Raw genomic sequence first — 27,402 nt, forward strand, 5'->3', positions numbered from 1 at the left:
AAAAAACCAAAGGAGCAAATGACTCTTTCAGCAACCTAAAAGATGAACAAACTGCCATGTTTAACTATTATCATCACCTTTTGGACTATTATGAACTTGGAATGGTGGAATTACTTTCTAACAAGAGAACTGAAGATTAAAGATGCAGATGGGAGGTTACTGTGGGCTATATGTTGCGTGTTGTTTTTGAACCCAATTAAGGACTGAATGTATACTGTGTGTAGTTTTTCTGTAATTGGTAACATATTGGAGGGTCTGTATGTGTTCAAATATGTTGCATTTATTTATTTAATTTATATAAATGCAGACGTTACTGTAGGCTATTTTGCATCAGCAGATATAATCAAATCATGTTCATAGAAAGGTTAGTAATGAACATTTATACATAAGTATTTGTGGGTATAAAGCATCTGTTTTGTAAGTAGTGCTTCTCATAAGGTGTACGACCTGTACAGCTTTCCTTTGACATGTCCACAAGCTAGAATGATGTCAATTGAAACTTTGTTGTACACCACGCCCAAAAAAAGGGTACCATTTGTACCCTTTAGGCAGTGGAAACACAAGTCTGATGAAGGTGAACGGTAACGACCGTACTACTCAGTGGAAACGGGCCATTAAAGCCAGAAGACTTGTATTCAGATTTATGAAGAATCTGTTCTTAATTACTCTAAATAATAAGTCAACACATTTTCACACAAAACATTTTCTTTAAGATTTATTGACCTTGTACAACTAAGCCTTTCAAGGAAACGTGCCCTAAACGAATCGAGAGAATAGGTCAATAGTTTGCAATTATATTTACACACTTTACAAAGTACAGTTGTAATAACTGTATAAAGAATCCTAATAAAATTGTGTTTAATATATATATATTTGATATACTTACACATTTATTAAAGTTGATGGTCAATACTATAGATTCAATAATACATGTTTGACATCCAAGTTCTATAAATGAACTTAAAGTTTTGCTATTATTTTGCTAATACGTTTATCACCCTAGGCAAAATGTTCTGCTCATTGTTTGTATTTAAAGGGATAGTTCACCTAAAAATTAAAATTGACATCATTTACTCACCCTTCACCAGTTTCAAGTAGATATTTTGAAAAAAAGCTGAAAACCTGTAACCACTGACTTCCATAGTATTTGTTTTTCCTACTATAGAAGTCAATGGTTTAACTTTTCCTGATTTCTTCAAATATCTACTTTTGTGTTCAACAGAAGAAACTCACAAACATTGTAGAACAACTTGAGGGTGAGCAAATAGCAAGTCAATTAAGATTTTTGTGTGAATTATCCCTTTAATAATTTGTTCATGGCATTCCTTTACATTAACTAATGTAGATAAAAAAGCAACCTTGCTATAAAGTGTTAACAGCAATCATTTCTCACCTTGACAGTTCAGTAATGAGAAGTAAACAGCGCACAAGATGATGTTCGGTGCTGAGATTGACGGTAATGAAAACCCTCTTTTCTGTTAAGACAGCCTAATGTTGAGAGTAAAATCTCTTACCACACACATCCAAAGCTTTACCTCGCAAAAGAAGTCCATAATTATTTCCCCAATACAGGAAAGGCACAAAACATCCCAGCCTGAGTGATTAAGTGTCCCATTGCTTGTCCATTGAAAAGAAATGTCATTCATTTCTTCGCATGTATGAAAGCATCAACCACAATACGAGAAGACTGTGACATCACTTCTGTAAAGCTAGTAGCCGTTCCCCGTTCCTTAAATTTTAAGAGAAGTGTATCCCAGCAGAGTTGAACGCGTGAAGAAGCCTAGCGTAAAATATGGATGCAGAAAAAAAATGCTTAACAAAACACCCCCAAAAAACAATTGTACATGAAGTGAAGCGAGTTATACTTACACCATGAAATCATCTATGTCCATGGAACGTGCCCTTTTATCACTGATTTTGGACTCTTGAAGGATGCTTTCGATTTTCGGAGCAATGTTGAAATCCTCTGGTATTTCCTGCAATTCAATTTGGAAATGCATTTGAATATAATTGCATCTCAAGAAAAGTGCAATGAAAAGGTGCAGTTTACATCTGATAGCACAAGCTGATAAAGCTAAATACAGGTGTGAAAGGGGTCTAAAGAGTTTTGAGCTTTCCAGTTTAAGAGATGTTTGAAAATGATTTTGATTAGACTTCTTTTGTAGCATAAAAAGCTATAAAAGACACCCTCTCTCCACTTACTGACCAAAGAATGACTCCGATCAAGCTTGTATATACTAGTGGTGTTACGGATCACAAATCTCACGGTTCAGATCACGTTATGGTTTTTTTAGTCACACAACGGACCATTTTTCAGATCAGCCAAAAAGGAGACGACAAATGTCAGTTGCTTTCCATTTATTACAAAAACAGTTCTGCAAGACACTTTTGCTTTTAACAAACAGAACTTAGAACCTGTAATTTTTTTAAATAAATAAATAAATAATAATAATAAATAAATAAATAGTAAAATATTCAGTACTGTGTAAAATTTACTGTTACTATTACTGTTGCTGATAACGCTAAATGTAGAAATCTAACATTATAATTTGTACAACACAGATTTATTTTTGGTCTCATTTTCATTGCTAGTCGTATCATTTTTAAAGAATTATTCAGCTGCATATTTTTGATGACTGGTTGTCGCCACCTATAGTATAAATAATGTAATTGCTGGCTACAAATTTCATTTGAGCATCATTAAATGCATTAGATGGTTATTTTAATCTTTACCATAAACATCAGTAGTTTTTATCTAAACTATAAACTGTTATCCCTGTACCTCTGTGTTATTTGACTGTTTGTAACTAACTCATAAGACTAAAGACTCAATCTCTTTCTTGATTTTGCGTTTTCTTCGAATTGCTGCATTCAAATCTGGATTAATAAACATATGCAAATCACCATCATTTATAATGCACGTTGCATGGTTGTTGAGATCCTGATCTTTTAATAATTAATCGTGCAGCTTACATTGATGCAGGCTAAACAGGGAGTGACATAACCCCTAGTTACACCGCTAGTACATACCAAGTGTAAACAGGGCTGAAACCAATGTAAAGCAGACTTACTATATTGTGGATGGAGCAGTGGATTTTGTAGTTCTTCTCTAAAAGTTTCTCAACTGCAGTAGACCTGCGTTGACAAAAGCAACAATGTAAATTCCATATCATAAAGAACCAGATTGCTTAAAATATGTTTACAATGCTATATGTTTATACTTGCTCAACATAAAGAGCATTTAAAAAGGTCTTACTTGAAGGCAGCACTGAGCATTTTGTTCTTTCGAACAAATGCAATTCTGACCAGACCATCCCATTCCTATGAATGTAGGAAAACAGTGTTATATTATTTACAATAACCATACAGCCAGTTTATCATTTCATTGAGGACACATGCCTGAAAGTTGACAGGTGGAGGAGGATTTTTGGGCTCTATCCTCACCACACTGGACTCGACTTTTGGAGGTGGTCTAAAATTGTTCTTTCCCACCTGCAAAAAATAATAATAATAATAATAGTAGTAGTAATAATAATAATAATCATAATAATAATAATAATTTTACAGATGATGGTGTCAAACTATACTGGGGATTTATCCATTCAAGCAAGATTCATAACTTGACTGTGTATTTTAATATTCATAATAATAATAGTAATGGAAACTTGAGATATTAGAAATGTGTTTATCTCCATGTATCTCAGTTTCGATTTTTAAATGTAACGTGTTACAAATGTAAGGTGTGATCTCATTAGTCCAAAAGAGATCTAATTTTTCCCCTATAAGAAAAACAGAAATGGGTTTCCATGATCAGCTGGTGAACTGAGGGACTTTCCAAACCTTCATGAGGTGGTCCACACGGGCCAGCAGCTGTGTGTTTATGGACAGTCTGCAGTACAGCTTGTCTCCTGGTTTAGCCACCAAGCGCATAGCAAACTCCCTCTGAAACATCAACACAGCACACCTACACACACACAATAAAACTCAAACTGGGTCAAAGCACTAATAATACTGATATTGTGATAAACTTATCTACATCTAGTGTCATTTTCCACCAATTATGCTTCATTGTAAGTGTTTTGCATATTCATACACAGTACAAAACAGGCAAAAATGAGGCCTTATCTAACTTGTGTGAACATAAGACATCAATGATAAATAACAATTTAAAATATAATTAACTAAAAAAATAATGCTTCATCTTTTGTTTAAAGAATGAATCAACTTTGTGTTTTCTTCATCCTGCACTCACATTTACTAACACATCCTACAAAAAAAGCCAATTTCTTACCTAAAAAACGGCCTGTGGAGTAACAACTTAAACACAAAAGGTGATGAAATCTAAGGGAAAAATAAAGTCTGTGTGAATATCAGTGATTTTGTAACAATCTGCAGTAAACTTCAACTAACATGACCAACTAACATTTCTCTGAAGTTCTTTGTTACTCTGAGTTAAAAGGGCAATGAACAATTGAAATGAAATTGAATGCATTATTTAACAAAAATCCAGACCTGCTGACCATTCATACTGTAGAAAAGCACTGTTAGCACCACATTTTCTTTTAACTTGACCAGAAAAAGCCCACAAGTGGTGGGAAATCAAAGCAAATTAAAACACGACATAAAATTCAATGCCTGTACGTTCAAGTTATTGCATTCATCTGACAACCAGAGTTCCCATCTAGAGGAATTCATCTCAGTAAAAAAAACTATGCATATATTTTCAGGGATTTTCTTGGTATTGCGTATAATATTTTACATTTTGATTTATTCAAACAGTGAGTGAACTGCAGTGCTAATAGATTTTCATCAATGTACAGCCTCGCAGAAAAGACAAAGTCAAAATTTGTGTTAAATAATAGATTTTTTAATAATAATACATATTTTTTAATCTTAATGCTGGTCATTCACTGCAATTATATGGTTAAGAGTGAACAAGACATGTTTCTCTCTTTATAGTTACAGAATAAAAAAAGAAAACTATTCGGCATGAAAACCACATCAGGGTGAGCCATTTTAAGTATTTAAAATTAGCTTTAAGTACCTGTTCATTGCTGAACAGCAGATTTACTCAGAAATCAAATTCACAGCAACCAAGAGATAAATCCCCAAAACAATACCTGATAAGGCAGGTTAGCCACGCAGACATCAAAAAAGGGGAGTTCAGTCTTGAGGACGTCCCCGATGAGGATCTGAAGTTTGTTCTGCATTGGACTGTTCAATAAAAAAGATTTTTTAATTAAGCATGTGCTGAGGTTGTTGTCGGGGTAGAGATGATAAAGGTGTATGAAAAGTACTTACGTGCACTGGACTCTTTTCTGAAGCTCAGCAACAAGCCTGGTGTCCAACTCACAGGCAACCACCTTTAAGTAAGAAGTAAATAATGAAAGAAAGTTTGGTTGAGTTACAATAATATTTAAATTATACATAAACATCAATTGAAAGCTACTTACTTTCTTGGCTTTCTCCAGAAGTTTGACAGTCATGTTACCTGTTCCAGGACCAACTTCCAGAACCACGTCTGTTGGTCGCAGCGCTGCCTGAAAAGACATTTTGGTGATAAATAAGCATGCTGATTATGATGTGATGTACAATATAGTCGTGCACTGAGAAAGCTCATTCAGCCTTAAAAGGATATAGACAAACTTTCCAGAAAAACTCATAATCCCAATTACTGACCTTCTCTATGATGCCGTTGACAACCAAAGGGTTTTTCAAAATATGCTGACCGATACCAGTATTAAACATAATTCCTGAAATAAGGAACATGTGTTAATGTAATTCAATATTGATCAAAAAAAACAATGTCAAAGTCTTTTTTTTCTTAAATAAATAAATTGTGTAAATCATGGGAGAGAGTGAGATTAATTAAGGTAAAGTTATTTATATTGCCACATTCGAACTTTCACCTTCTTAATATAATTTCAGTAAAGTATTCTTTGCGAATTCTAAATAGTAAAATCATATTAGCAGCCAGTGACTATCAAAGTACAACACTGTTCACAGTTAATCAAATAGTACTAATGTTGTTTACAAGAAAAACTTACATGGAATTTCTTACTGAATATTCCAACTAGCTTGTCACAAATTGTCACTATTCAAAAATGAATGAATGTGCGAATATAAAACCTAATTTACCCCAATGTGAGATTAGGTTCAGCTTTATTGTCATTATAAACGTACAAGTACAAGGAAACAAAATGCAGTTTAGGTCTAACCAGGAGTGCAATAGCAGGCTATAGGTATAAAGTGCAACTATAGAAAAACTATGGTGATATTTACAGATGGATGTACTATGAACAATATATACCAGTTGTATTAACTATGATCAGAGGTTTCCAATAGATGAATATATGTACAAGTATGCAGTTATATATATATATATATATATATATATATATATATATATATATATATATATATATATATATATATATATATATATATATATGCACAATTACAAAATGTATATCTGCAGTGGAAATGTACAATTCAAGATGAATTAGTGCAACAAAGTGCAATGAATAAGCACAATTTTAAATGTGCAAATATTAAATAGTGCAGTGTTTATAGGGAGTATATGTTAGGACTGTTTTGCTTAGGGACATCAATGTGTTGATGTAAAGTTGGTTTTATATTCACATATTCTGAATTTGTCCTAAATATAATTTCAGAAAAGTATTCCCTGCTAATACTAAATAGGGAAATCATATTAGCAGCCAGTTACTACCAAAGAATACAACAATAATCAGTCGAATAAATAGTGCTAATGCTGTTTTAAAATCATATATTGAAAGAATATTCAAAGTATCATGGTAAACCATACGAACATAAAACCACTTTTACCTCACTCACCAGTGTTACGAGAACATTGAATATACACTAAACCTACATATACTGTACATTACCTAGTTTAATCTATAAATATTAATTAGTGCCCGACTAGTGCAAATATTCTATACAATAAAGCAAAACAACTGGGATTAATGATAGATAGATAGATAGATAGATAGATAGATAGATAGATAGATAGATAGATAGATAGATAGATAGATAGATAGATAGATAGATAGATAGATAGATAGATAGATAGATAGATAGATAGATAGATAGATAGATAGATAGATAGATAGATAGAAAGAAAGAAAGAAATGAGATGAGATGAATGGAAAATAAATATGTTGGTCCTAAAAATAGCTAGAATTTCTCCTCTTGTGTTTTGGAGTAAAAAGTGACCTGGACGTATTACTGGAAGATTCCAAAATGTTTAAACTATAATACATGTTAAATGTATTCCAGGTTTTACTTTGACTATTGGTCAATAAGAACACATTTGATAAAATCGTCTGACAGTATACAAAACATCCCAAGAACCAACCTTGACTCTTCACCTCCTGGTGTGTTCGAGATTTCTTCTCGGCCTTAACCTTCGGCATTTTGATAAATAATATCAGCGACTGCTAAGAGTAAGATGTAAAACACAAACGCGTTTAACGTTTACAGTGCCACAAACACGTGTAGCATATACAGGGTTTATTCTGTTTCCTTTCAGCTGATCTGGATGGAAATGCAGTTGTCAAGCTTGCGCTCCCTCTGCCGTTCTGGAGGACACGTGGAGGAACCGGAAGTGACCTTTCGGTGTGTTTTGCGGGTACATTTTCGCGGCAATCCGAACGTGATGCGAAGACTGCTGATGAATATGACAGCTGATTTTTGACGTTAATATAGAAGGTAATCTATTTATAAAAGTCATTTATCTGTGTTCATCATAACCGTCTTATTGTGAACTTGCTGTTTTGTTGAGTAAAACTGTTTATAAAGCTAAATGAATGAAGTTGCGATAGCGCCATTGTGTTTACGTTAGTATTTTGTGAGAGACTTAACATTTCGCACTGTTACAAGTCCGTTGTATAAATTGTGTGGTGTGAATTGTTTTGAAAAAGGTGTTTTTTTCTCAGGAGACCGAATTTTTTTTTACATTTGAACATCAGAGGACATTAACAATGGAATCAGTCACTGCAGAGGACATCAAGTCTGAGCTGGACACTTTCAACATAGCCTTCAACAATGACACCATCGACAAAAGTAAATGTCAAGTTTATTATTTGTGTGTGTTTTTTTCTGCGTGATTTTAGTATTGTTGACCTGATTTAATGCTCTAAAATATATCTCTTAATATTAAACACAAAAATACATGTACAGTGCTCAGCATATCTGAATACACCCCATTTTGAAAATGAATATTTTTCTCCATTTCTCAGTGAATATGGGTAATAAATTTTAGTGCATTTGAACAAAACAGATTTATTAAACAGATATATTTATTCAAATAATATTTTAGTCACCAAACATATTTAGAAATTGAAAGATAATACATTTAAATTCCTGCAAAATATTGAAAAAAATCACAAACTACAACATTTCAACAAAATTATAAATATTTTTTAGTTTCTCTTGATTTTTGCTATTTTTGAAAATGTTATTCAATATTTTTCTATAACATAAATTATGGCTACTACTTTTTGAACCATTATTTTAAGTCATTTTGTTAGATTAGCTCCAGATTTCGCTTCAGTACTGACTAATCTAATGTATATGCACAAATATAATATTGTAAATCATCCAATAGAAACCAATACTTAGGGTTAGGGTTAATAGATTTTAATACAATTAAGACAATATTTTTTTTGATTACCTTAATCCAACTAAAGTCATAATTGAACTAAACAGAAATGGAATCAAGAGGTGGAGTATACATATGTTAGTGGCATTATTGAAGTAAACACCGCAATCAAACTATTACCGTCATGTAGGACTTTTTTGCTATATTTTCTGATAAGATAACACACGTGGCTGTCAGTAAAGGACCACAGACATAAACATTGTGAAATGCAGATGTTTTCTTTCCATTCGGCGTGCGTTATTACATTCCATAACACTCTTCCACCTGTCCATACTCCTTATTTGCGTCTAATACCCCAGTTTTTGACAGGGGCATGAATTAAATGTTCTTGAGTAAAAGTGAAACTGCCGAAGTGCAGTTAAAGTCACTCAAAATTACATGAAACTCTTACATGAAAGCACTTCACGTAAACACCTTAATTAAATTATTCTATTGAGGCAAATAACTAGATTACTGATGTCTATGTAAATGTAGTCAGTAGTGTCTTCGAAGTAAGTAAAAGATCCAGAAGGACATCCTGCTGATTTGATTCAGATGGGCACTTTTTTGTCAGATGGCTCATCGGTTTTACTTTCATTCACCATCATTCATTTTAAAAAGCACCCGGTCCATTTTATTTGTATATGTTTTACTCGAACGCATTAACTCTACAGGTGTCTGATAGTTAGATGTGGAGCTAACATTAATCAGATTCACTCTAGTGAACACATAAAAATCGTCATCATAATTTACCCGAGTGCACGCCTCAATGTCTCGCGCCCCTCTCAATAGGTGCTGGTGCGCCCCACAGTTTGAAAACACCTGCATTAGGGTAAAGTTGGTTTTATGTTCACATATTCACACTTTCTCTTTAATACAATTTCAGAAAATTATTCTTTGCAAGTTCAAGTTCAATTTATTTATATGGCACGTTTCCAAAGGCCGCACAAAGTGCTTTACAGAGGAAATACAAACAAGCAGTATATGGGCATACTAAACAATAGGCACATAATATAAAAGAGTATAAAACATGTAAAATAGATTATACCAAAACTGTTTGGTTTCAATGCCTAAAACAAGAAAGTTATAGACCCTTTAAATAATTCCACCTAGTTAAAAGATGCTACCACAGTTGACCACACTAAAACAGGATTAAAAACGAGATTTGTTGCTCCCCCAAGGAGGGGACTTATGCTTCAAAAGACCTAGAAAAAAAGATGAGTCTTTAATTTAGGCTTAATAATGATCAGTGACGAAGCCATTTTTAATTCAAGCGGCAGCGCATTCTAAAGGCGAGGACCGGCGGTGGCAAATGCACGTTCGCCCCTGCATTTGAGGTGGGCCTTTGGGACTTTTAATAGAAACTGATCAGCGGAACGCAAGTGTCTGGATGAAGTGTACACCACAATCATTTATCAAATAATGGGGCCCAGGCTTTATACACGAATTATATGAATGTACGAATAAAAAAACAACTTTCATTCATTCATTTTTTCAGCTTAGTCCCTTTATTAGTCTGGGGTCGCCACAGCGGAAAACCAACTTTACCTCAATTAAATACACATGACTTTTGTTTTTTTCTTCTATTGCAGTGTTGGAGCAGTGTTTGTGTCACAGGCTGAAGGGTGAAGAGATTGTTTTCGAGTGGTTTGCTTTCAGCTCCACCAGAAAGCAGCTGCCGCTCACTCTCGAAAACCTGGACCAGTTTGAACAAGAAGTTAGTACAAGGACATTAAAAACACCAACTGAAATTGTGCAGTGCTTTGAGATGCCAAAAATAAGATCCACAATGTTTCTATGCTTCATTTGCATACTGCTTCTGCTCTCTTTACAGGTATTGAACAAGAAGAAAAAGCCTAAAAGCACCTCAAAGGGAAGCCAAATGAACAAAACCAGAGACATCAACTCCCTCCAGGAGCTGTATCCTCATAAAGCTCAACCTAAAGTTTAATGGCTGTAATTCAGTTTAATTTTCATCCATAAACGTTCAAAGTGATCTTCTTAACAGAGTCTTGCAGAATCCGAGCAGAAGAGGAAGAGGAGAACATGTTGGATTCCTATTCAACACCTGCCAAGGTGAGAATAATTGAAGATAGAATAATAGGAGGGATGTCGGAAGTGTTTAAGGATAGATAAAAATGCATTACAGGCTATATGCACAGCAAGTGTTTTTCAGCCACAGATAAACTTCTGGTGACTTTTTCAATTTCATGAAATTCCATTTACAGCATCAATAATGTAATTAAAATATAATCTATTAAATAGGCCTAAGTAGGGCTGCGCAATATTGGAAAAATCTGACATTGCGATATTTTGTTTTTCTACTATTTTTTTTTATTTTGATATGAATACAATTTCACCAGATGGCTTGAAAATCTCTATTTTGGGGGAAAACATTCATTTAGATTGATTGGGGTGATTTTGTAAGGGCTGAATCATGTATATAAAATATTAAAGAAATTGCAAGCAAAAATAATTACAATAAAGCAAATAAAAAAGTAAAATAAAAAGTGCTTTATCATTTTCAGGTCAAACTGTATTCAATTTCTGTACCTGAATAATCTAATAAAACAACACTGGGTCCTTATTGTAATAATGAGGGTATCTGCAGGGTATTAAAAATCTTAAAATGTCTTAAATTTCAAAAACTTTTAGGCCTTAAAAAGTTATAAATTCACTGAAATATTGTGTTGTATGTCTTAAATCATTTTAAACAGGTCTTAATTTTCCTCTGTCCAAATGAAGCTTCCCAATTGGTCTGACATCCATCCAAATCACCAACAATCCATCTCAATAAAATCAGGGAAAGAAAACTAAAAACAATTACAAAGTTCCTCGTGATAATAACAGAAATGCATTAGGTTGAATAGAAGTTATACTCAATCAATTTGGACCAAAAGCCAAATTTATGTAATTGCCTCCACAACAAATATACTTTTAATAATGTTAAAAGTGTCATTTAAAAAAAAAGAAATCTTATGTTGAAAAAACTGTACAACTAGAGCTTTTTCTAGTTTTCACACATTAAAGTATGTTGCTAAGAAATAGTTATTTATTTATTTTTGTGGCAAGCAAAAAAAAACCATTGGCTCAACCAGGCCATTAGAAATAATCATTAGTGTTTAGCCATTTATAAGTCTAAAATTTCATTCATAATGGTTTTAAAAAGGTCTTTAGAAGTCTTAAATTTGACTTGATGAAACATTCAGAAACCCTGATTAATAATTCAGGAAAATAATTCTTCAATAATTGTGCCTGAATGCTTTACACTCTCTTGAAATGCCTTTAAAACACATGCAAATGATGTTGTTTCACTCTGTTACGGTTATGCTTTACAGTGACTCCAAAAAATGTATTTTCAACTGTTGATCAGCTATTCCCAACTTAACATTGCAACTTATATATTGTGCAGGCCTAGACCTAAGCATTTATTTATTTGTTCAAGCATAAAACAAGATGAAAGATCGTTTAAACACAAGTACCATGAGGATCAGCAGGCGAGCATAAAAACTTCCTTGAAAATACTGTGGTAAAATAAATGTACATATTTTAAAGACATGGCACTAAACAAATAATAACAATGTACTCCACTTTTTAGCATATATCAATCAGGCAGTGAAGATTATTGATTTTTAAAGAAACAATGCAGTGATTTTTGTAATGGAATGACAGCGCTTGAGCTGGCTGACTGAAAATTAAAAGTCCCTCTCCATACTACCCTTTGATCCCAAATGAGAAAGTGGTGTAGAGATCAGACTTTAAATGGTTTCTTTCTTTCAGTCTTCTATCCCAACCTGTTTATTTGATACTGTAATTTACATTACATTAAAAACTTGATTGGTTAAAAAGCATGAATCAATGTCTGTGTGATCACAGGGGTCTCAAAAGCGAGCGCTGTCCACTCCTGAACATCCTCAGTCTAAGAGAGGTGTAGCCCGACTCGCAAGTCCCAGTCTAATGCTGTCACCTGCCAGCTTCTCACCAAGGTAAACAAACTGATTTGACATTTTTACTTTCAGAGAATTTGATGCATTTGTTCTATAATATAAAGATCGGTAATGTGTTTGTGTAGTGCAACCCCTTCTCAAAAGTACGGCATGCGTGGGGGGCGAGGAGAGGTGGTTTCCACATTTGGGGCAGTGCAGGGTCCACGCTGGATGGGTAAAGGACAGACTGCAGTGAGTGTGGAGATGCTGGACAGAGGGGAGAATTCACTCATCAGCAGCTACAAATACATGTTCCAGAGACTGAGGGATGTGCGGGACGGTGAGAACCATTTTAAGATCTTTGCACACTGAAGTCTGAAATTTTTATATGCCATGATTTCCACAACATTCATTCTTCCATGGCGGGGCGCCACGCCAAAATTCATCCCGCCACGGCTACATTACAGCTTCTCATTTAAAACATTTGATTTTTTAAATAGCGGGTGATAATCGCACCAAAACGTATTAAAGGGTAAGTGAATTATAACAGCGCAAACTTTTCTGTAATCGTAGTAGTTCTGTGCGTCATTTGTTTAACCCTTTAAGGTGACGTGCTGACAGGTGCGTGATTCGATAGGCTAGCAAACACAACGTATAGTCGCTTCACTTTACTTCAGGACGCATTAATACTGCTCTGTAGGTCTATTGAAGACATTCATAAATATTCCTAGCAAATCTAATAAATGCTGGAGACATACTCGTTACATAAACGCACTAAATTGTACTTCAGCAGCGTTTATTTGAGAGCGCACAACAAGCTTTGCACACTCTTGAAGCGGCTTATATTTGATGGGGCGTGCAAGAAGCTTTGTGCATGAGCAGAGGAAATCAGCGCGCAAGCTAAAAGATCCGTATGCTCGTAGGCTATTACATAAATGCGATCTCGACCTCTAATACTGCGCTTACGACATTTGTCATTGAAATAACGCCACAGGTAGTTGATAGATCTGTGTAAAAAAAAAAGGCCTGCCACCACAGCTGGAAAATATCCTAGAGGAAACACTGTATGCGGGTTTTTTTTCGTATTCATATCAAAAAAAGTTTTTCACGTAAACAAACCTTGCACACTGAATCTGATACGTATTAATTAATCCATTAGGAAAAAAACGCAAAAAACATTTTGTAGTCAGTTTAAGCAATGATACGTTCTCCTCTCTTCTCCAAAGTAGAAAAAGAAATATTCTACATATTGTGTTCATCCAATACTGCATAGAGAGGAAGGAGAGTTCAGCTCATTATTAAAGAGCTGTGCTGGATTATCCCCAAATGCAAAGTTTATTTTAGAAAAATCAGTGGAGATTTTGATACATTGCTCGTGATACTTCACACATTCACGCACATAAACAAATCCTGAACAGAGACTGGCAGTACCTATAGACAATTCAATTCAATTCACCTTTATTTGTATAGCGCTTATACAATGTAGATTGTGTCAAAGCAGCTTCACATAAAAGGTCACAGTAAATAGGAACAGTGTAGTTAAGTTTGTAGTGTTTAAGTTCAGTTCAGTTTAGACAGTATAATAGACGGCGGCCACGTTGACGTGTTGAAGCAACAAACCAAATGTGGACCTCAAGCCGCCAAGCTTTCTATTCTATGAGCAGTACATCAAATGTATGGACACACACCAAACAGCAGCAGGGCAGAGGTGTGCAACAGTCAATGAATTCAGCATAGGGGTTCTCAACTGTCTGCCACATTCTGTCTTTATTTTATGCACTGTGTTTGTCATAAAGTTATCTGTAGCTCAAGTGACCGCATTCTGTATTTAGCTTTTGTACGGTGGCTCTGAACTGTCAAAACAACTCTTAAAGCGCTTTTTCAGATGCGTAAAGCAGAAAAACATGAACCTGGTTCTTTTTTTATGGTAGCAAACGTTTTGTAGGCAGTGTGTCAATTTATTTTTTAACATGTGAAATTTACGGTCAAAAATTTCTGGTTCAGTGTGCCATACTCTGTATAACTAGTTTAATCTAGTCTTTGAATGTTAGTCTAAGGTTTGAAAAGTGCTTAGATTTTGAATAATGTGCCTGGAACTGCTTGAAAACTGCTTTCGTATTAATTTATATCACCAAATGGGTAATTATAATGAGTTAGATAAAATAAAAAAAATACATGTGGTTTATGCATAAAACTGCATGTGTTCCTGTAGTGTGATCTGCCTGTCTTTTTTTTTTATATATATATCTCCAGCCTTTGAAATTAAAATAAAAGTTAATTTAAGATGAACGTTGACATATTTAAGATGCAAGTAAATGACAGTTAAGAGAATGTATTTCAGTATTAGGCTTGGAGCAAACATGCAATCAAAAATGTTACTATTACTATAGAATCTGATATAATGTGATGAAAAAGTATACGTATGTAGATATGTAAAGTGCTAAAAAAGTTAGAAAATACACTAGGAAAGTGCTTGAAATATTATGAAAGGATATCCTGGACAGTTTTCAAATGCAAATAGGACCCTACGTTGAGTGTGCGTGTTGTCACTTCTGTATACACACATGCTCAATAAAGTAGTCCCACCCCTGTCCTTTGATTGACAGGTTTCTGTGTAGACATCGGAAGCTCAAATGCAAAAGGATTTGCGATTCAATTAGATTTTTGGCAGGTTACATAAACGACGCAGAGAAAAAGAAAAAGCCAATTAAGCAATTAACATTGCTATTTAGATATGTCAGGCTCGTAAGACTAGATGGGAAATCCATTACAAATGGACTTTTCTTTTTAATTTGAAATGTGGCAGTCATTTCACATTTGCGAAAATGCAAACGGTAATGCGGGATTTGCAATTGCATTTGGATTGTCACAATTTATGCATCCACATATTGAAAATGCAATTGCAAACCTTATTTATAATCCTGGAACCATTCCTTTGACATGATAGGACAGATTTGTGTTTGTATTATATGATGCATGCAGATTTCCTTTTTCCATATTTGTATACATTTGCAAATGTTCTTTACTTTGTTTGTAGTTCTGACTGAGAAGATTGAAGAGCTCGGAGAGGAATTGCGGAGTCACTTTAACATTGAAGAATTCGCTCCAGTTTCATTACCGGTTCAGGTACAACAAGAGTCATTATAAAAGCGAATTCTAAAAATGGGGCTGAAGACAGAACATGGTTATGGTTGGTGTGAAAAAGTTCATTTTGGAGTTTGTGTTTACCCATTTTGGCTGGTTTTGGTGTAAGTTCTCTTTGGTTCTCTCCTGCAGGACAGCATCACAGTACTGGGGCAGGTGTGCTGTGACAGCAACGGGAAGCTCAATGCCCAGTCTGTGCTTTTGGAGGCGGGACAGGAACAGGGAGGAAGACAAGTTCCCGTGGATCTGTCAGAGCTTAAAGAGTTTTCACTCTTCCCTGGACAGGTGAGATGCACACATGCAAGTGTCTTGAAAACACAGGGCTACATACTGTAATGTAGAGCTGGGTGATATGACAAAAATCTGATATAATGATACAAGTCATCTCATATCCTGATAATGAAATATACATCAATTAATTAGTTCATGTTGACCACATGTAATGGACTATTTCTTTTTTGCATTTTAGAGTATATACTCAGTAATTCACTCATCTGTATGTGATCATATTTCTTACTTTAACATTTCAGGGGAAATGTTTGATAAAATATAGAAACATTACATAAATATTAATAATATTAATAAAAGAACTCTGCAGTGGTGCGTTCTATTGCTCTCATATAAATGATAAAGTGTTACTATAGACAAGATAATTTTAAATACCTCAAAATAAACAATAAAGCATAATAAAACAATAGACTTTTTATTTTGTAATGTTTTAGGCATGCAGATTTTCGCATAAATTTCTTCACTGATATTGCTTTTACATGTCTATTTCACAAGCCAGAATAAATGTAAAAGTCAAAAAAAGATACTTTTCACTGTATTTGTAGGTTGTTGTCATGGAAGGTATGAATCCCTCGGGGGAGAAGTTTGTTGCTACCAAGCTGTACGAGGTAAGGTTCCTCAGTCGGTTAGGTTACATTTACACTTTGTTAAACTTCGATATTTATTTAGAAATGTATTTGTCCACCAGGGCATCCCCCTGCCTTTTTACTGTCCTTCTGAAGTGAAACAAGAAATGGATGAAGGTAGGGTAGCTGAACATGCCTCAACAAGATCCCTGCTGAGTGTTCACACTAAACCCTTCATAATGAACTTTATTTCAGTGTCTGAGCCTGTGATGGTCATGATGGCCTGTGGACCGTACACTCCTTCTGAATGTCTGACCTATGACCCTCTCCTCGACCTCATTACTATTATTAATAAAGATCGTCCTGATGTCTGCATTCTGGTGAGTTCAGCTTCATATCCAACATGCAATTATTACTTTTTTCTTTCCTTCCGTTTCTTCTTCTTCTTTTTTTTTCTGTGAATGTCTGGATAGTAATGAACTGCTTTTATCTTTCATAGTTTGGACCTTTTGTTGATTCCAAACACGAGCAGATTGAGGTAAAGCAAATTTTTCATTAAAGAGCCCACATGATGCCATTTTTAAAAGGTCATTATTTTGTTATTGTACTAGAATTGGTTAAGACAGGGGTGTCAACTCAGTCCTGGAGGGCCGGTGTCCTGCATATTTTAGTTCCAACCGCAATTAAACACCTGAATCAGCTAATCAAGCTCTTACTAGGTATACTAGAAACTTCCAGGGAGGTGTGTTGAAGGAAATTGGAGCTTAACTATGCAGGACACCGGCCCTCCAGGACCGAGTTTGGACACCCCTGGGTTAAGATGCTTAATTGCACATTACAACACCTCTACTTTATTTATTCTACATGAAATGCACTGATTTATGGTGCATTACAAATATATTGCACTTTAGAGTAAAAAAAACCATGGCCGCCCTGTTTGAAGAGTCATTCCAAACCAACGTGCTCAAACCTGGCCACTTCGAAGGGGCCTTTGAAATTAAGTATTATGAAAAATACAATTGATGGACACTTCAGGCCATCATGCTTTGAGAAGGGAAGCTGTTTGGTGTCACATAGGGTACTCAATTTAAAAAGTGCTCATGCCCTATGCTCTAATCCTTCAGAGGGACCCTCCGAAGGGAGTAGTGCATAGGGATGAGCGCTTTTGAACAGAACCAAGTGTATGTTTCCACAAAACTCCCAGTTTGCTTTGAATTAAACTTTGATTGATCAAACATCTCAAATAACACAAGGCTTTTAGATGACATGATGACAACAAATTAGGGCAATATGGCAAAAATCCGATCTCGCTAATTATTTTCCATATTGAACTAGGGCTGTGCGATTAATCACAATCGCAAAAAAATCATGATTTCTAAACCGCATAAGACTGCAATTTTATCTAGTAATTTATTTCGATTTTTATTCAGAATATGTTCTTGTGCACATGATTTTAATATGTTAACCAATAAGAGCTGAAGCAGCACACCGGGCAATTACAGCTAAGCTGAGCGGGAGAAGGATGTTAACCAGCTCACTCCGCAAACAACGAAGTTGAGCGGGAGAAGCGAATAGGCGAGCTGGAGGAAAGAACAAAAAATATGGATGCAGGTCAAAATAAAAATGATTCGGTGCCAAAGAGAAATTCAACATCAGCCGTTTGGGAGTATTTTGGATTCAGGAGAGAGGATGTGTCACAGAGCAAGGTCATTTACAAGACTTGTGAAATGATTAGTCCAAAGAAACGGAGCAATACTACAAATCTGTTCCAACACTTAAAACAGCGTCATAAAAAAACTGAATGATCAATGCGTGTCGACAAAGTCCATCGAAACAAGCAAAAGCACACATCAAAGCCAGCCTGAACGAACTGAACAAGTATCCATTGTTCAAGAATTGTGCAAGCGCTGTGTCGTATGAGAAAGAATTCAAACGGTACAAAGAAATTACAACGCAATCACCTATCATATATGCAAAGATATGATGCCTGTGCACATCGCCAGTAAAGATGGCTTCCGAAGACTAATACAAACACTTGACAAAAGAGACCAGCTGCCATCTCGCACTCATTTCACACGATTTGATTAGCTATTTCCAAAAAGTATGAGAAATGTAACGAAATGTTGAAATACTTCGCCACGACCACAGATATGTGGTCCAGCAGAACGATGGAGCGGAACATGAGTTTAACGATCCACTATATTAATGACAACTTTGAAAGTGTTGAAATGAAATTCTTCCCAGAAGATCACACAGGAAAATATCTAGCTGAAGGTTTAGAAGAAGATTTAGCATCATGGGGACTTTGTGAAGAGTCACAAGCGTCTATCAGCACATTTATTTTATGTTGTCTGTTTTAAAGACAGTTTTACTACAGTTTTGTTTATAAAACTTAATACCACGTTATTTCATTATGAAATGTTTTATGCACTTCTTGGTCATTTAGAATGGATGTATGATGTTTGAAAAAGCAAAAAGTTGCCAAAATCACAAATAAAATCGCAATTGCAATATTCATTTAAAAAAATGGCAATATGATTTTGTCCATATTGCACAGCCCTATATTGAACGATAACGATATATATGATTTGATATAAGTTGGTAATGCTTAATGCTTTAAAAGAGTATCCCAACAATCCCTGAAACCACAAAAATTAGAGGGTCCATTAAATGGCATTACATTTTCAGCTGATAAATATTTAGTAGACAAATTCGGTACATCTCTAATATCAACACACTTCTAGAATCCCATTGTTGCACATTTCTGCTGTGTGATTGGCTCTTAGATCAATATAGAGTTAAAAAGTCTAGAGCTTATCGTTGTTATTGACATAATTTTATCGCGATTCAATATAATATTGTTTATTGGCGCAGCCCTAGCTCAAATGTGATTGACATTAGAATAATTTCCAATCTTTAATTTGACCAGTGATCTTTTTTTTTAGATATGCTCAGGCAACCCTAGAGGAAAAGGAAAACATTACAAACCATCACATGACCTCTTTAACATTTTCAATTATGGAGACAAATTTAAACGCTCAACATTCTCAACAGAAAAACCAGGTGACCGAAACATTTGAGACCATCTTCAAGAGATGTATGGACGGCATAGTGGAAGGAACCAAAGGGTGTGTAGATCTTTTTTTTTCTCTACATCAACTACAAAGTACTACCACCGATTCTAACTGCTTTCTATGTACACTTTTTATTATTATAGTACAGCATGCAAGTTGGTGTTTGTTCCATCTCAGAGGGATGTCCATCATCATTACATTTATCCTCAGCCACCCTTCAACCTGACCAACATCAGCAAAGACGATACAGCGGTGAGATGATTAGCTAAACCTTGTTCATCTCAATGTAACTGGCCGTCCTCTTTCTTTGAATGGTGGTTATTAATATTTGATCTATTTGTGTGATTCAGGCCAAGCTTAACTATGAAGACATGGTTTTATTCAACACGTCATTGTCTTAAACTAGAGGATGTTTCAATTGCTTGTGTTGTTAATATTGTCTTTCCACTCTTAGCGAGTGACTTTAGCCCCTGACCCCTGCACGCTTCTCATTGGTAATGTGACTTTCGGCCTGACATCAACAGACATTCTGTTTCATATGGGAGCTGAAGAGATCAGCAGGTAATGCTACTCGCCTACAGCTGACATGTACACACAGTATGTGCTGTGGGTTATTTGGGAATGACAGTTTTGATAGTGGTTTCTGGTGATTTTCCTATTTAAAAATAATTACAGAAGAATGAGTGAACACAAGCATTCAGGTGACTTTTCTGTTATTGCAGTGGGACGGGGACAGAACGTTTCTCACGCATCATGAAACACATGTTGACCCAGAGGAGGTTTGTCAAACAAATTCATCTTAAAAATGACCCCATTTGAGAAATGGTAATGTGTGTACGCTTCTCTGCTATTCCTGACTGTTGTAAATCTTCAAATGAATTATTCCTTTAGCTACTATCCTCTGTATCCTCCTGCGGAAGAGGTTAATATGGATTATGAGAAGTTTCAGCAATTCAGCCAAATGAACCTCACGCCTGATATTCTTGTGGCTCCTTCTGAACTTCGGTATTTTATCAAGGTAAATCAGTCACATTTCAGAATAAAATGTTATTATATTTGTATAAAACAGGATGTCATTTTTAAATAATTTGCTATTATCTCTCAGGATGTGATTGGCTGTGTATGTGTCAATCCTGGCCGTCTCACTAAAGGACAGATAGGCGGGACTTACGGACGGTTACTCATTCAGCCAAACCCTGTGCTGGAGGAGGGCAAGAGAGTGAGCCCATGTATAGCAGGGCAGGTGGTCAAAATATGAGACCATAGAACGTCTTTTCAACTGTTTGAACTTTATTACATCATGTCTGTATTTTTATATCTCTATTAAATCTTTTCACTTAAAGTGACTGGAAAATAAAATACTTTGTAAAAAGGGAACCTATTGTGATTGTTTTTTTTTTTTTTTTTATTGCCTGCTTTACCAAGTGGTTGACCATATTTTGACTGTTTTTAAATAATGTCTAAGTCATTTAAAGACCGTTTTAAATAATGGTTTACACACACAGCATTGTTGGTTTACAAAAAAAAACAAACAAACATAATCCTGTTGCACTACTACACTTGATTTTTAGTTTTATTGTATGAAAGGAAACCTGTTAAATGAGAATCTGAAATATTTTGTCAAACTTCAAATAATTTTGATGATTTAGTATTCAAAAATGTTTTATTTTGATTGTTTTTAAATAAATTGGTCTTACACTTCATATTTTCTGATTTATTTTATAGTATGTGTGTTAATTCCAGTACTTTTACCATAAACTGACATATTAGCCATTTTGTACAGCTTGATATTTTAAAAATGATAGGATGTGTTGGAAAAAATGCATTGAGTGTGTTAACTAATGACATTAGGAGTTAAAAATGCTATCCAAAATGTTTGTTCTTGGCAGGGCAGTTAAAATATAATAGAAGTCTCAGTTGTCCCTCAGAATGTGCATTTAAAGATTTCGCTCAAAAGATCTCTTTTATGTAAATGAGGTAATTAAATTAACTTACATTTTCCTTTTATGAGAACAATTTATTTTCCAAAAGAAAAGGTATTGTCAAAAACATAATTTTTAAATCTGTATACTACTGATGTTATTTACACCACACAGACTGTTAGAGAATATTAACCAAAAGCCGATTACTAGGCCCACATGGAATCTACGCACACAGAAATCTGCAGATTTTTAACCCATCATTGAGTCTATTTATTTAGTTGTGTAAATGTGTGTAAATTAAATTTTATTCAGTTTTTAAAATAATTTAAGTAATATTATTGGCTAATATGAAAGTTTTCATTTGATTTATTTACAGTAAAGTCATATTTTCTTTCTTTTAGTAGATGTATTATATTATAGACTTGATTTATTTACCAAATAAGTAGATCTAATCGGATTTGCATTGTAAACATTAACTAAAAGTTAAAAAGCTATTTTTATTTCATATATATTACATTTTTAGCTACGAAACTCCTAAAATCATTCCGCATAAATCTGAAGATTTTTTACTAAAATCTTTGCAGAAATAGCAAAAAATGTCTGCAGATTCTGTCTGACCCTCCCAATAACCCGTTTAGAAATTCAACATTTGTTGTTGTTGTTGATGAATAGCTGGTTAAATCATGACATTACAGAAGTTTTATTGAACTTGGTTCCATGTTGACTTTTATTAAAGGATTAGTCTAAAATTAATTTTTTAAAATGTAAACTAAGCTTATATCACCTTTCTCACATTAAGGATGTTTTTGAAACTCTAGAGTTTATATATAAAATGAATATTGCTATAAAAAGCCTGAATATACAAGAAAAACATCCTTTCACATGACTTTACATAAATGTACAAAACATTACTCTGAATGTGGCAACCGTGCATATTTACATTGAAGAGCTGTGTTTAAAGGTTTCCTCTTTAGCTGGGTATGTGTTCCAGTTTCATCACAATGTCGCATAACTTAGGATCCTCTCTCCAGTTTACTTTACTGGCCAGTATAATTCCCTGTAAAAAAAAAAAGAAATCAATAAAATTACATAATAATGACAAGTATTCAAGCAAACACAAAAAGAAGCCACATACCCGGAGCACATTTTGTAAGATGGTGGTGATCCTCTGGTATTTCTGCAGAACAGCCTCAGCTCTTTCCTTGGTTTTCTGCTGAACCTCTCCTTGGTTTTCCTTCTCCTGCTTCAACTCATTTATCTCCTGCATCTTTTTCTTTATCTGTCCTTTCAGATCTATCAAACAGAAATAAGACCGTTATACTTTACTAGCCATCATACTAAAAATGTAAGTGCAAATGTGTTTTCTGTTTTAGTTTTCAAAAGCAACCATCACAACCTGTCAAAATAATACTAAAATTTAAGTCTTGAAAAACTTTAATAGATAGACTTTAGCTAATAAAAAAAGTCACATTAAAATATGAAGTACCAAGTCTTTGCTTTTGGACATCTGTGATCTGGTCCTGAAGCTCTCGTGTTTCCTAGAGAAAAAAAAGATCCACAATTAAGTATTCTGTGGCTATAATTATTCAAATTCAATCACTGGCCACTTTATTAGGTACACCTTACTAGTACTAGGTTGGACACACTTTTGCCTTTAGAACTACCTTAATCCTTCGTGGCATTTTGGTCTATATTAAAATCACGCAGTTGCACATCCATGATGCGAATCTTCTGTTTTACCATATCCCAAAGGTGCTCTATTGAATTACGATCTGGTGACTGTGGAGGCCATTTGAGTACAGTGAAAATTGTCATGTTCAAGAATCTAGTCTGAGATGATTCACGCTTTATGACATGGTGCGTTATCCTGCTGGAAGTAGCCATCAGAAGATGGGTACACTGTGGTCATAAAGGGATGGACATGGTCAGCAACAATACTCAGGTATAAATCCCAGTAGATTAACAGTTTCTGAGCAGTTTCTGAAATACTCAGACCAGCCCATCTGGCACCAACAACCATGCCACGTTCAAAGTCACTTAAATCACCTTTCTTCCCCATTCTGATGCTCAGTTTAAACTGCAGCAGATCATCTTGACTATGTCTACATACCTAAATGCATTGAGTTGCTGCCATGTGATTGGCTGATTACAACTTTGCGTTAACGAGCAGTTGGACAGGTGTACCTAACAAATTGAGATTTTGGATTTAACATTAAACTCAGAAAAGAGATTGTATTTACATAGTAAGCATATTAAATGCATATGCATAACTTGTGAAAATGCCCAAATTTGGGTGGAATTACGTTCTTGCTATTTAGCACAGCATATTAGCATTTAGCACAGCATATTACAGCATGTGTAAAAATTAACCTCACAATTTACGATAAGGATTCATTAGTTAATGTTTTGCTAAAATGAACTAATAATGAATAATACAGCATTTATTAATCATAGTTTAACATTTACTAATACATTATTAAAATCCAAAATCATGATTGTTAACATTAGTTAATACACTGAGTTAAACTAGCAATAAACCAATTTATTTCCATTAACTAGCATTAACAAACATGAATAAATGCTGTAATAAATTTATTTTTTACTGTTTGTTCATGTAACTAAATGCATTATAACCATTAACTAATACAACCCTATGGTAAAGTGCTAGCAATCTAAACATTGCTATTCAGACATGTACTTGAGAATACATAGTGCAACATTTTTATATTCTAGATTATAAAATAGATACTCTAGGATGTTAAAAGCTTGTTCCTGATAAATTGGTTAAACCCGGTGGTTTGAAGGATAGTGGGAAAATATATATTTTTAAAATGACAATTAGCTTTTTATTTGGCTGCTTAAACTACTTTCATACTGATGGCTTAATCACTGCAGGGAAATATATGTATGAAAGTATTTTTCCTTGGAAAGAAATAACAGGACATATTCTAATGTGCAGGGGAAAATGTAAAGCTATATAACACCTGCTTTGACCCATGTCATGGGCAAAAATTATTCTAAAACTGGCAAACCAAATGTCTACTCCTACCTTTAAAATTTGAATGGTCTTTTCACAGATCTCAGAGTTCTGATTAGTCAGTTCCTTTAGTTCCCTGTTTGATAAAAAATGAATTATTGTCATGAGAAGTGTAAATTAGACAACACATATTAAGCTGTGTTTAAATCAGGATTCACTCACTCAGCATCTGCACCATTCTGAATCATCTTTTCGATGACCGTGCTCCAAATCTGCATTCTAGAACACAGAATCACCTTAACATCAACAGCCACAGACTGTATTGCAAAAGAAAGTTTGATAACACAGAATCTTTACCTGTTTAACACCAGTGTTTTGTTGAAGTGTGAAAGTCTTGCTTGCTCTATTTCACTTTCATACTTGGATCTACACATTGTCACAAAGATGAATATTGGGTTACTTTATAACATGCAGTACACATATATAATAAATGTATATATAATACACAGATATATTAATAATTTTAGAAACACTTACAGATCTGCATCAGCTTCACATGACTCTCTGTGTTTTCCTAAGAAACAAACACTAGAATTAGCATTAGGTAAACTATAAGTGGTTAATAAATAAGTGTATTCAAATATAAATCTAAGCTTACCCATGCTGACCTTAACATTCATTTCAAAACACTGATTTTCCATTATTTCTTTCATCCTTGAGGAAAGAGGAAAAAAACATTGAATCAATTACTTAATGTATAAAAATACTCATTTGCTGCTTCATTTGGTAAACATGTTTACCTACTCTTTAATGCAAGTTTAGGCATGTTGACATGGTCAAAATGATCTGCTAAAGTAATAAGCAACTAACTGAAAGTACTACAACACACTGGATTTTGAATCAGGTGAGCTACAGCAGCAGAAGAGCACTCCTGACAGCTAACAACAGCAAACTGAGATTAACCAAAATTGACAATAAAAAAATTGTCTAGTCTAAAGACAATAATTGCTGCGACATTCAATGATAAAGTCAGAATTTGGCTTTAAAAAATATGCAAGAATGGATCTATGGTTAAAGCTGTCCTTGGTCAGTTAATTGAGTGATGGATATGTTGTATTGCCCATAGTAAACGTGCTCCCTGGACCGAAAACAGTTTTTACCATTTTCTTGTGCACAAAACTGTTCTTGGAGCTTCATATTATTACCATTCAACAACTGAATTCACATGGAATGTTTTGATGTTCTTTGCTCCTTTTCTGGGCTTTGAATGTCTCACGTCACAAGCTGATTTGGTTTGATTTATTTATTTAGAACAAAAAAAGCCATTCTTTAAACAAAATACATTTCATCATGGTCGAAAAAGAGCGGGATGAAGCACAAGCCCTTGCTGTTAATAGAGGGCCAGAAAGCTCTTGAATTTAAAAGGCACCTATGATGAAAATCATCTTTTGTAAGCTGTTTGGACAGAACTGTGTGTTGGTATAGTGTGTCCACAGTCATTGGAGAGATATAAACCCAACAAGTCTCTTTTTACATCTCTTGACGTTAAAAAAAGGACCCAAACACCAGTGATTTTAAACCCTTCTTTTAGCAAGAAACTGAGATTAAAATATCTGTTCCAACTCTGATTTTTAAAAGTTTAAAACGTTTTAAAACAGAGCATATTTGCATTAAAGAAAGTAAAATCGCTATCTAATTCCTAACCGCTATAATCACCACGACCGCATGGTATCAATAAACACTAATATCTGTGTGTGTGTGTGTACTGCTAACAGCATTTGTGTGACTCATAATTTCAGAAAGACTTGAATAAACTCCACCACAAATACATGAAATAAACTTACTTTGTATTTTTGACTAATGAGCTGTATTACAGCTTCATCTGTGTCTCTTTCTATCACTGACTGCTGTTTATCTGACGTAATGCAGGAAAAGCAGACACGCATATAGAAAAGGTGGGCGGGGAAAAGCAGCTCATTTGCATTTAAATCCACAGGCTACAAAAATAGCTACACTGTACTCAAACACCAAAATTGTGTTTTTCTGCATATTCTAGAGGCAATAATAAATAATCTGATGAGTATTTTGAGCTGAAACCTTACATCCACGTTCTGGAGAGACCCTTTTACATCTTGTATCTTTACATCTCTTATATCTTCATTTGTATTTTAAGATGAACAAAGGTCTCATGGATTTGAAACAACATAAGAGTAATTAAATACATACAATTGTCATTTTTGGGTGAACTAACCCTTTAATCCCAAAACATAAAATGTTATAAGCTGTTAATTGGTTATGTATATAGTTACGTTGTAAGCAGAGAACAACAACGTATACAAATAAAATAATGAAAAATTACTTTAATAAGCTTGTGGGTGTCACTCCTTCAGAGACTGAAGATGGATCAGCAAGACTGTTTTCCCTTCTAGGATTGTCAACATCTGAAGCGAGGACATCATGATTGACGTTACTGGAACTCATCTTTGTATGTCTGTGAAGAAAAAACATAGTTAATCGATTCAAATAGATGGTGTTATTATAAGATGAGTATACTTAAGATAACCTTTACATATAACGTCAGCACGTCACATCCCAGAAAACAGATTTGTGACACAAAACAGGGTTAAGCGCAAATAATCGTTTATAATTCGTTTCCAATTAACGTTACTGGATAGCAGTTTTTCGAAAGACAGCCATAAAGTGAACCTATAAATACAAGTCGCTTTACCTGCAGGGTTTGTTTACTGTTTTTTGTTGAAAGATTTCAAGTCGCGCGATTCCAATCCTGTCTGAAACTGCCGCCAGGAAGTGATGACATCACGTGACAGTCACGTGATCGGGGT

The 27,402-nt window shown here is 34.5% G+C and overlaps 3 protein-coding genes across 4 annotated transcripts; 1 reads left to right on the forward strand and 2 right to left on the reverse strand.

Moving 5' to 3' along the window:
• Window positions 1–702: 702 nt before the first annotated feature.
• Window positions 703–7,557, reverse strand: dimt1l (DIM1 dimethyladenosine transferase 1-like (S. cerevisiae)). Its single transcript, XM_056463853.1, has 12 exons — window positions 7,379–7,557; window positions 5,680–5,753; window positions 5,454–5,540; window positions 5,302–5,363; window positions 5,121–5,214; window positions 4,292–4,341; window positions 3,841–3,964; window positions 3,400–3,492; window positions 3,257–3,321; window positions 3,072–3,135; window positions 1,870–1,976; window positions 703–1,780 (listed from the first exon to the last, which is right to left on the reverse strand). The coding sequence occupies exons 1-12, from the start codon at window positions 7,434–7,436 to the stop codon at window positions 1,738–1,740; spliced, it is 921 nt and encodes a 306-aa protein (XP_056319828.1). The 5' UTR covers window positions 7,437–7,557; the 3' UTR covers window positions 703–1,737.
• A 93-nt stretch (window positions 7,558–7,650) lies between these two features.
• On the forward strand, window positions 7,651–21,037 carry pola2 (polymerase (DNA directed), alpha 2). Of its 2 annotated transcripts, none has more exons than XM_056463855.1 (19): window positions 7,651–7,731; window positions 7,944–8,085; window positions 10,255–10,379; window positions 10,497–10,582; window positions 10,681–10,738; window positions 12,539–12,648; window positions 12,735–12,928; window positions 15,626–15,714; window positions 15,865–16,017; window positions 16,566–16,628; window positions 16,709–16,763; window positions 16,842–16,966; window positions 17,086–17,124; window positions 19,641–19,714; window positions 19,804–19,912; window positions 20,115–20,221; window positions 20,383–20,439; window positions 20,552–20,678; window positions 20,766–21,037. In XM_056463855.1, the coding sequence occupies exons 2-19, from the start codon at window positions 8,004–8,006 to the stop codon at window positions 20,916–20,918; spliced, it is 1,806 nt and encodes a 601-aa protein (XP_056319830.1). In that variant the 5' UTR covers window positions 7,651–7,731; window positions 7,944–8,003; the 3' UTR covers window positions 20,919–21,037. The 2 variants fall into 2 exon arrangements, with proteins under 2 accessions (XP_056319830.1, XP_056319829.1); XM_056463854.1 differs by having other exon boundaries at window positions 7,959–8,085.
• Window positions 21,038–22,317: 1,280 nt separating this feature from the next.
• cenph (centromere protein H) lies at window positions 22,318–27,367 on the reverse strand. The gene is made up of 10 exons (XM_056464410.1): window positions 27,288–27,367; window positions 26,919–27,050; window positions 25,218–25,273; window positions 25,097–25,133; window positions 24,917–24,985; window positions 24,782–24,838; window positions 24,632–24,695; window positions 23,069–23,120; window positions 22,718–22,875; window positions 22,318–22,639 (listed from the first exon to the last, which is right to left on the reverse strand). Exons 2-10 carry the CDS (start codon window positions 27,038–27,040, stop codon window positions 22,553–22,555), a joined length of 702 nt encoding a protein of 233 aa, XP_056320385.1. The 5' UTR covers window positions 27,041–27,050; window positions 27,288–27,367; the 3' UTR covers window positions 22,318–22,552.
• Between the last annotated feature and the right edge of the window lie 35 nt (window positions 27,368–27,402).

Source organism: Danio aesculapii, chromosome 8 (genome assembly GCF_903798145.1).
Source record: "Danio aesculapii chromosome 8, fDanAes4.1, whole genome shotgun sequence".
Classification (NCBI taxonomy): Eukaryota; Metazoa; Chordata; class Actinopteri; order Cypriniformes; family Danionidae; genus Danio; species Danio aesculapii.